Below are 9,936 nucleotides of genomic sequence, written 5' to 3'. Positions count from 1 at the left end.
TCACATCATCATCAAACATCATCATCACATCATCATCAAATATTATCATTCACATCATCATCAAACATCATCATCACATCATCATGAATTATCATCATTCACGTCATCATCAATTATCATCATTCCCATCATCGTCAAATATCATCAATTATCCACTCCAAAATCCTTATTTAATTCTACGTTCAATTTATAGAGACAAAAGGACATTCCAACTCTACCCAGGTTTCATTTCTTTTTTTATACCCTTCACCTTCATAATTATCCCAAAATTCTCATATAACTAAAAACCAATTTCATAAAACTCAAGTAAAAGAATACCTCATTTCACCCAAAAAAATAATATTGTTTTTATTATACATAAAAATCATCAATCTCATCCTCAAGATATATTATGACCAAAGGTAAATCTCATCTTGGGTTCATGTGAATGAATACATGAATTCATAGTCTCAACAAAGTCAACTCAAGAACATCATTAACATATTTTTGTAATATTCTATAGTTTAGGAAATTTTCAAGAGAAATCTTCATAAAAGGTTCAAATCTTTCACAACTTCTATCCAACACATATATGAGCATATGAAAGAACTCAATCCATATTTTAGGTTAGACTTACATACTTTAGAGTAGATTTCGAAGAAACCTTGTTGTTGGGTCTTCAATGGGAAGGATTGAATTCTTGAAGCTATTGAAGGCACTCTTTGTTGGAGAAGGATTTGGAGAAGAAGAGAGGGAAATTCTAGGGCTTTTTAGAGAGAGAGGGACAAAACAATGGTCCCAAAAACGTCCAAGGATAGTGTATATATAATTTGGGAAAATACCCAAATTGCCCTTTCTCCAAAAATCTAGAAAACAAGCTAAAAATGCTCCTGGCGCGATAGTAGCGTGTCGCGCCACTGCGGCACCAAGTCAAATAGGCTTAAAACCTGCACACCTACGAGTGGCACGTCAGGCCAAGGACCAAACTACTGAGGCTGTTTGATGGCGTGATAGTGGCGTGTTACGCCCTTACGCGCCGCGCCAGGGACCAAACTACTGAGTCTTATTCCTGGAGAGATAGTGGCGTGTCACGCTACTGCGGCGCCAAGCCCAGGTTCCCTGCAGTCATAGCCCAGGCCTGAAATTCCTACAGTACTAGTCCGTCTTAGGATAGTCATATCCTTTGACTACGAACTCCAAAATTTACAATCTTGGTGGCGTTGGAAAGAAGATTCAAAAACGTTTAATTTGATAGGTCATGGGCTACCCATTTCATTATATTCTAGGAGATATGCTCGTTCTAAGTTGACCCTTATACTAACTCGTCCGAAAACTTAATCGATTGGAGTTCTTTGGACTCGACTTGGTATTAGAGATCCCTTATGAACCCTAAACACATCTAACACACTTCAAATACTTAGGAATTAATCCTAACTCATGTGTAGAATTACAAGTCCTCCGATCCGAGTCTACACACACGTGAAGAAATGTTCTAGTCTTTGCAAAAAATATTCCGGGGTGTTACAGCCGGAATGGGACTTTTCTGTATGTAGTTAAAGTGTTTCTTAGTTTATTTCATAGGTTTGATTAAATCTCTGTACTCAGTCGTCTTAACCTATGGAGTACATGTGGATTGTACTTACCCCAACTTATGTGTACCTTTTTGATGCAGATTCTAGTCAGGGTGTTCCGCGTGGCAGCTGATCCTATAGCAAACTTCATTACTTCAGATTAGTGGTGAGATCCTGGGATCCATATCGCCCCTATTTCTATCTTTTATTTCTGGTCATAAATACTATTCGGAGACTTATGTTGTATATTCAGATTCAGGCTTTGTATTAGATGCTCCTTTTACTTTTGACACCAGATTTTGGGATTATTTCTTTGTCATTCTCTTCTTTCGTTTAAATTTTGGCCTGAATTTCTGTTTGGAGTCTTGTGTGAGTTTTGCTTTTAGTCTTGCACATCGGGATGGGATCGGGATGTGTGCCATCATGACCTGAGATTTTTGATTGTGACAGCATCTTCATTCAACATATAAGTACTCTCTCTTTTGTATAGTGAATATAGTTGAAGACTTAGAATAATTTCTTTGTCTCAGTTATCTCTTTCGGTACATTAACCTCAAGATACAAACACAATATGAAACTTCTCATCCGCTTCTCATATAATTCCTTTATCTTTTCTTCTTACCAAAACAAAGTAAGATCATCAATATTTATAAGTGAGGAATTCTTCCTTCCAATAAATAGGAAGAATGTGGACAATAATGTGTGTAGATAAATGGCCTTGAAGTTACATACGTTACAAGAATATTTAGGTGAAATAATGAGTGGGATAATGTGAGATTTCAATAGAGAAGTAATGGTCATATAGATAACCATTACCACGTTCTGCCAAAAAAGTGTCAAAGACAATTCCTCTCCAACGTTCTCTACATCATTTTTCACCAAATGGAGAATGGCCATTAAAGCTAGTTAGAAAATGAGACGATTTAATAATATTAAAATGCTCAAATATACTAACAGCAAGTGTTGATAATAAGTACTTGCCACCAATATTCTTTTTATTCTTGAGAGCATAGCATGGCACATATCGCTTTGAACTTCTTAATCTTATCTGACTTCTTTTTATGCTTTTATTAAGACGAGGATCTTTCGGAAATAGTTATCCTACCTTGGTAGAAATAAGGTCTGCATACACTTTATCCTCCCCAGACCCCAGGTTGTGAGATTTTACTGAATTGTTGTTATTGTTGCATAGCATGGCACAATGCATGTAAAAATGCACAAGAACAATGAGACCTAGAGGGGCATCTGAGACCACACGAGTACATATTTCACTTTTACTTGTCCATAATGGACTTTGCACACTGCTTAACAAATAACAAAATAAAGTTTATATTTTACCATGATATTCATATTAATTGGTGTATAGTTTTTAATAAATTTGAGAACATAATTTTTTTTTATTTAAAAAAGGAGTATTAGTAGTGTTCACACTTACCTTTATGCATGGCTAGAACCCTCAATATGGCGGTACATGGTGGAGGTGCTCAACCACTTGAGCAAACCTCACTTGTCTTGAGAACACTTCAATAAATTGAATCAATGAGAATTTATTTTAAAATACCAAGTTGAGGTGTCTATATGTGCACTTTCAAAGTTGGAGTGCTTATTTGCTAACTGAGGTTAAGTTTAAGTGTTTGTTTATGTATTATGCCTTTTGGTTTTAGCGTACAATTGGAATGGAAAAATCTGTAATTGCACATTTATTATCTCATCTTGAAGATACATTATCTATGTTTTCCTACTCAAAAAGAAAATAAACATTGTAATCTCTTATTTTAAGTATGTTACTATTCATGAGTCTTGATTTTTGTAATCTGTGTGTTATTAAATATTTACTACTCAATCCCTTTTTCTCTCTGTCATTTGCTTTGATTGAAGAGAAATATTTTTCCTCGATCGCTCTGTCTGTTTCATTCTTAGGTTCACACTCTTCTTTCATGTCATGAATATTTGTTAATGTAAGTTGTCCTCTATTTTTTTTCTCTTAATTGTTTCTTAGAGTATTTTCATTCCTTACTGTTAAGATTTTTTCCCCTGAATTTAGAATTTTTGGAGAAGAAAGGATGGATAAGAAGTGAGAGCTAAAGTGGATTCGGTACTTATTTCTTCTCCTTGATTATCCCTTGTTGCTTCCTTCTCCCTCTTAAGGTTTTATTTATATTTCTGTATTAGAGAATCAAAATTATATATAGAATATACCTTGTTGCATAATCTTTTTTTTCCTTGGATTCAATTTATTCTGCTCAAATTAAACAAAATTTTTCTTTCAAAGTGTGTATGAAGGTGGTTTGAAATTCTCTATCATTTGATTTGGTTTTAGTTTGTTCTAATCCTTTTGTTTCCTTTAAATTTTAATAGAACCACTTAATTAGTGTAACCATGATGAACCTTCTGAATAGTGAATGAGCAAGGGGTTTAATTACATTTCTGGAGTTTAAGAAATTTGGGACTGAGGCAAAGTTAATTGATTAATTAACAAGTTTCATGTGTAACAATCTTTGTAGGTGATTGCCATTGATCTTTTAGTTCAGATTTATTAGATACCTATGGTGCTCCTTTTCCTTATTGAAGAACACTAGATTATAATTTAAAAAATAAATCCATTGGCTAAATACTTCTGTAGGGCATTAGAGTTTGAATTGTTTCTTAGTTTATCAAACAATACATGTTGCTTTTAGATACTGATGAACTTCTTTTGCAGTTTTTCTATCTCAAGTCTATTAAAGGGAACATTTGCAACACTTGAGGTGAACATTCCTTTGCCTATTTCTGTGGTAGCTGTGCTTATTTGTAAACCTTCTAATGAGATTTTTTCCATTTGCAACTTTGTATTCTATGGAAGTAGGCTTAATGTGATCGATGATCCTTGGAGAAAACAAAAATGGTTTTTTTTATTGGTGTGGGGTGGGGGTGGCTTGGAACGGGGGGATCATTTCCCCCATGTGTATGTGGGGCTGCAGGATGGGGAAGGCTTGCTTGGCTGAACACTTTAAGAATTGATTTTTTCTTTAGGTAATCTCGAGTATGATATAAGGAAATCTGATACTAAGTAATAAGTTATTTAATATCTGTCAAATTAGATTCCTTTATTTTCCTCTGAGTTCTTTCGATTCTCATAGAATTACTACAGTTATATATCTAGGATATATGTGGACAAGATAGTGAAGAGAGGAAAGTGATTTTTCTTGCTACCATATGATTGAGCTCCAAGCAAGTTACTAAAAAATCTATTAAATAACTCTAATCCACTACTAGTACAATTAACTCTAGATGTACTTAAAATCTTGTGAAGTGTGAAAGTAATTTCCATATGGTAGTGAGGAATAAGTTAACATGTAACAATATTATCTCTATAGATGATAATATACATTAGAGTTTTCAACATGTTACTGTAAAGATCTTCTAGTGTAACACAAGTGTTCTTTATTTGTGCTAACCGTTATCTGCTTGTATATGTGTCATGTGCTTTCTGTACACTTAAGTTTTTTCATGTTAAAAGAGGATATCATAATCTGAACCAATCATTCTAACATGTAACAAATTATTTTTCGTTGCACCTCAGATGGAGAGCAACAAAGCTAAGTCAACCTCCAATGGAATTGTTAATGTTGCTACTAGTTCAACCCCTACTAATATGCCAAGAGATGGAAGCACGACTGAAAGTATTATTGGTAGTATCCTGTCCCAAATTGAGGAACGCCAGACAGCCTACCAAGAACTTGTTCATAGATATCGTGCTCTTTTTTCTTCTAATGCTAGTGGAGAGAGAATGACAGATGTGGTCAACTCATCTAATATCCTGCCACTTGGTGTTTTATCTTTTAGGCCTTATTTGAACACCACAAGCGTATAAATATTGGATTGAGAGTTAGAGCTTTTGATTTAAGCATTAAGCTCCATAAATACGAGTCGCCCAAGTCAACATGTCTGGACAACAAGGAGTGTTGTTCCATCTGCTTGGTAAGTAGCATCTAATTTCAGAACTCCCACCCCCTGAGTCTTAAAGCTTATTTAAGTTTGGTTCTGACCTACTCTTTTTTGGGGTCATGTTTGTCTTAGGATGACTATTGCGACAGGGATGAACTCGCAGAAATCGATTGTAGCCATGTATATCATGTTGATTGTATTAAAGAGTGGATCAAGCTCAAGAACTCTTGCCCTATTTGCAAGAGGGATGCGTTGGCTATTCTAACCTGACAATCTATGCATGCCATGCTCGTGTAGCTGCAACAATCAGTTAAACTTTGGGTTGGGTGGACTAACTAGTGGAGTGGCATCATTAAGCTAAAGAAAGTTGAGTTAAACCTAAAAATAAGGAACCATTTTAAGTTTGAGGAAAACAATGGTCTTTTAGTTTTTCTGCTTTAGTAAGTTTGATGTGCTTTCTTGCTTTTTCGATGATACTAAGTTTTATTCAGACTTTGAAATTCAGCATAAGTTAGTACTCATGTTGGTTTGAGTGGTTGATATCAAGCAAATTTGATCCGTAATCGATAGTTATTGTAAGTTTTGAATACCTCTTGATTATCAACTCTGAATAGTCCCAATTTATTCCGAACTCTTATGAAAGCATTCCATTCAATTAAAACACCAGCAATTAGAAAAAGTAATTGTCGTTCCAAACCATCGTAAATGAAAATCGGGGATATTAACGAGAAAATGGCAAAATGTTCTCACTTAGTCCGTGCCCTAGAATGAAAGGGACAACAGTAGCGTCGAACATGATAGTTAATTACCACTATTCTACTGTAGTGATTATTATTTTTAATTATAAAAGTGTTTAGCGGAGGTGCAAGGCTCAAATAACCTGAATTGACAATGTCAATTAAAATATACATATCCCATTGCTGGAACATCAATACAAGAAGATTGACATGATCTGCGATCTTCTTATGTATTAGGGCTGTCTAAACTAGTGCAAATATAGGTGGGGTTCAAGATTGTTTAAAGGAAAAATTATGCAAAATGTCCGTTGAGTTAAGTTTCTTACACAAAAAATACCCTACTTAAATGCTTAAATCTTAATAAAAATAAATGCACTTAATGGTCTAATGTCTGAACCATTCAAATCCATACCTACATTAAGTGCAAACAAATGAGGCCTTAGAACAAAATGGTGCATAGATAGATTTATCAAACAAATGATGCATATTTATCATTTTTGTTAACATACATATATTACTGAATTAGAGTAATCTTTAAACTAGTTTTTTTTTAATTTAAAAATTATCATATATTTTTCAAAAATAACTATCATATATTTTTCAAAAATAACCTCACTCATTTTTTTTACCCATTCATACAAGATTCAAATGCAAAAAAAATAAATAAATCCAATCTCCCTCTTCTACTTAGTCATAAAATAGGTTTGGTCAGTTCTAAATAAAAGTGTGACTGTTTTAGTTTCTGGAAGGATAATGGAAATAGGTGATGTAATGTGACATTTTTGAAATTAAAAAAAATAAATTAATTTTAGGTTTTTTCTAAAAATTTTGTCTGTTAACGAAAAGCATATATAAATATGCACCATTTACTATACGATGATAGTATACATATACACCATTTTGTTAAAAGGCCAGAGTATAGTTGCACCACTTTTTTAATGAGGGATATATATATCTGCTCTAGATCGCAAAGTTAAAGTGTATATTTGTACCTTTTTTCCCTTAAATTTATAATTTAGAAGCAAGAAGTTGATACATGCAAAAACACAACGTCAATAAGCAATAGTTAACAAATTAAAATATTTAAAACATACAAAACATCCAACTAAGAAAAGTTTGACAAGATTAAAAACAACACTTCGAGAATCCAAGTAACTAAAGTCTAAAATTATTAAACTCAGCATGCGAGACCATGGCTCCTCCATAGACTTAAACCGATCATCACTTTGTTGCCCCAACGCCTAAATGCTTTGTTGCACCTCCGCCTCTACATGCTCTTGAAGTATCCTCTCTTTGTTTTTTTTATTTTTTCATTTTCTTTATAAATCTTTCTAGATCGTTTGGGGTATTATAAATCAGGAAGAAAGTTTACAAGAAAACTTGGCATTAGCCTCCGATTACAACACAAGGATAAGCACAACTTTATCCTTCAAAAGAGGAGAGGTAACGCTAGAAATTTAGATATTCAGCACCTCGCAAAAAAGAATACATATATGACTAGCTAACAAAAAAAATTGCCTTATCGTATTTAATCCTTATAGAAGGCATTTGACTCTTGTCCAATTGGAATGGACCTTTAGCTTCCACCGAAAGTTGTTGATATGATTCATATAAGGATTCAATCTGACCGTTAACTGCAAATTTTGCTAAATGGTCTGATACCTCGTTGGCCTCTATAAAACAATGGTCAACCTTGACATTAGCTTGTTTCTTCAATTGTTGTAACTCCTCTATGATCAGGTCAAGCTGAAATTGCAGCATTTGCCTTCATTAATCATCTTCCCAATAGCAAGCGAGTCCAACTCTGGTATGAAATTATAGTGGTTTTTCTGACAACAAATGATCATCCCGTGTTTAGCAGCCATTGCTTCTGTCTCTAGATTACTTGTACATCGAAGAGGACATAAAAATCCCATGAAGAAATTACCTCTGTTATCTCTCAACACTCCGCCAATTCCAGCAATTTCATTTACAGTAATAAAGCTGCCATTAGTGTTCAGTTTTAATGTTCTAGCTACAGAGGATTTCCTGCAAACAATGGTGCTTTTGGGACAAGGCCTTAATCTTAAGAGAGTGTCATAAAAGGAGATCCAAGGTAATTTCAAGCTATTAGAAGGAAAGGCCCAAGACACGACATTTTTAGGACTTGTACTCTTTTTGTAGTAGCTCTGTACACGTGACTTCTAGGTTTTGGGAGGAATCTTTTAATTTATTTGTATATATTTTTGGGTACTTCCATCATTCATTAGTGTTCCTGTTATTTCAATGCTGTTTTTAGATTGAAATGTTGATTTTCTACCCTGACATCCCATTACTCGCAGTTTCGATATATGGGTCGGATTGCATACTAGTCGATCATAATAGGCGCCATCATCACTTGAGAATTCGGGTCGTGAAAATCATATTGCATTGCATTTCTATCTATATTAATTGAGTTATCTGATTATCGGTGATAATAAATTGTCTTTATGTGTTTACTTTACTTGAGCCGTTATTTATGAATTTGTGGCACCAATGCCGGAATGAGACTTTTCTGTATGCAGGTGGAAGCGTTCCTTAGTTTATTTCATAGGTTTGATTAAATCCCTATACTCAGTCGGCTTAACCTACGGAGTACATGTGGATTGTACTTACCCTAACTTATGTGTACCTTTTTGATGCAGATTCTAGTCAGGGTGTTCCGCGTGGAAGTTGATCCTATAGCAAGCTTCATTGCTTCAGATTAGTGGTGAGATCCTGGGATCCGTATTGTCCCTGTTTCTATCTTTTATTTCCCGGTTTTAAATACTATTCGGAGACTTATGTTGCATATTCAGATTCAGGCTTTGTATTAGATGCTCTTTATACTTTTGACACTAGATTTTGAGATTATTTCTTTGTCATTCTCTTCTTTCGTTTAAATTGTGGTCTGAATTCCCCTTTGGAGTCTTGTGTGAGTTTTGCTTTTAGGCTTGCACATTGGGATGGGATCGGGATGTGTGCCATCATGACCTGGGATTTTGGATCGTGACAACATCTTCCTTCAACATATAAATACTCTCTCTTTTGTATACTGAATATAGTTGAAGACTTATAATAATTTCTTTGTCTCAATTATCTCTTTCGATACATTAACCTCAAGATACAAACACAATATAAAACTTCTCATCCGCTTCTCATATTTTTCCTCTATCTTTTCTTCTTACCAAAACAAAGTAAGATCATCAATATTTATAAGTGAAGAATTCTTTCTTGCAATAAATAGGAAGAATGTGGACAATAATGGGTGTAGATGAATGGCCTTGAAAATACATAAGTTACAAGAATATTTAGGTGAAATAATGAGTGTGATAAAGTGAGATTTCAATAGAGAAGTAATGGTCATATAGATGACCATTACCACGTTCTGCCAAAAAAGTGTCAAAGACAATTCCTCTCCAACGTTCTCTACATCATTTTTCACCAAATGGAGAATGGCCACTAAGGCTAGTTAGAAAATGAGACGATTTAATAATATTAAAATGCTCAAATATACTAACAGCAAGTGTTGATAATAAGTACTTGCCACCAATATTCTTTTTATTCTTGAGAGCATAGCATGGCACATATCGCTTTGAACTTCTTAATCTTATCTGACTTCTTTTTATGCTTTTATTAAGACGAGGATCTTTCGGAAATAGTCATCCTACCTTGGTAGAAATAAGGTCTGCATACACTTTATCCTCCCCAGACCCCAGGTTGTG

At 34.3% G+C, this 9,936-nt stretch overlaps 1 protein-coding gene across 1 annotated transcript; it reads left to right on the top strand.

Moving 5' to 3' along the window:
* Positions 1–5,112: 5,112 nt before the first annotated feature.
* On the top strand, positions 5,113–5,747 carry LOC129870172 (probable E3 ubiquitin-protein ligase HIP1). The gene is made up of 3 exons (XM_055944823.1): positions 5,113–5,328; positions 5,376–5,510; positions 5,610–5,747. Exons 1-3 carry the CDS (start codon positions 5,113–5,115, stop codon positions 5,745–5,747), a joined length of 489 nt encoding a protein of 162 aa, XP_055800798.1.
* Positions 5,748–9,936: the final 4,189 nt, after the last annotated feature.

The sequence above is a fragment of the Solanum dulcamara genome, chromosome 2 (assembly GCF_947179165.1).
Source record: "Solanum dulcamara chromosome 2, daSolDulc1.2, whole genome shotgun sequence".
Taxonomy (NCBI): domain Eukaryota; kingdom Viridiplantae; phylum Streptophyta; class Magnoliopsida; order Solanales; family Solanaceae; genus Solanum; species Solanum dulcamara.
The sequence above is the reverse complement of the archived record's forward strand: the minus strand, read 5'-3'. Positions and strand labels throughout refer to the sequence as shown.

Bases quoted from the DNA above. Each gene is read 5' to 3' on its own strand.
- LOC129870172 (XM_055944823.1), top strand. From the start codon at position 5,113: ATGGAGAGCAACAAAGCTAAGTCAACCTCCAATGGAATTGTTAATGTT. The intron at 5,329-5,375 runs GTGGTCAACTCA...TTTATCTTTTAG, and splicing joins GTGGAGAGAGAATGACAGAT to GCCTTATTTGAACACCACAA. The intron at 5,511-5,609 runs GTAAGTAGCATC...TGTTTGTCTTAG, and splicing joins AGTGTTGTTCCATCTGCTTG to GATGACTATTGCGACAGGGA.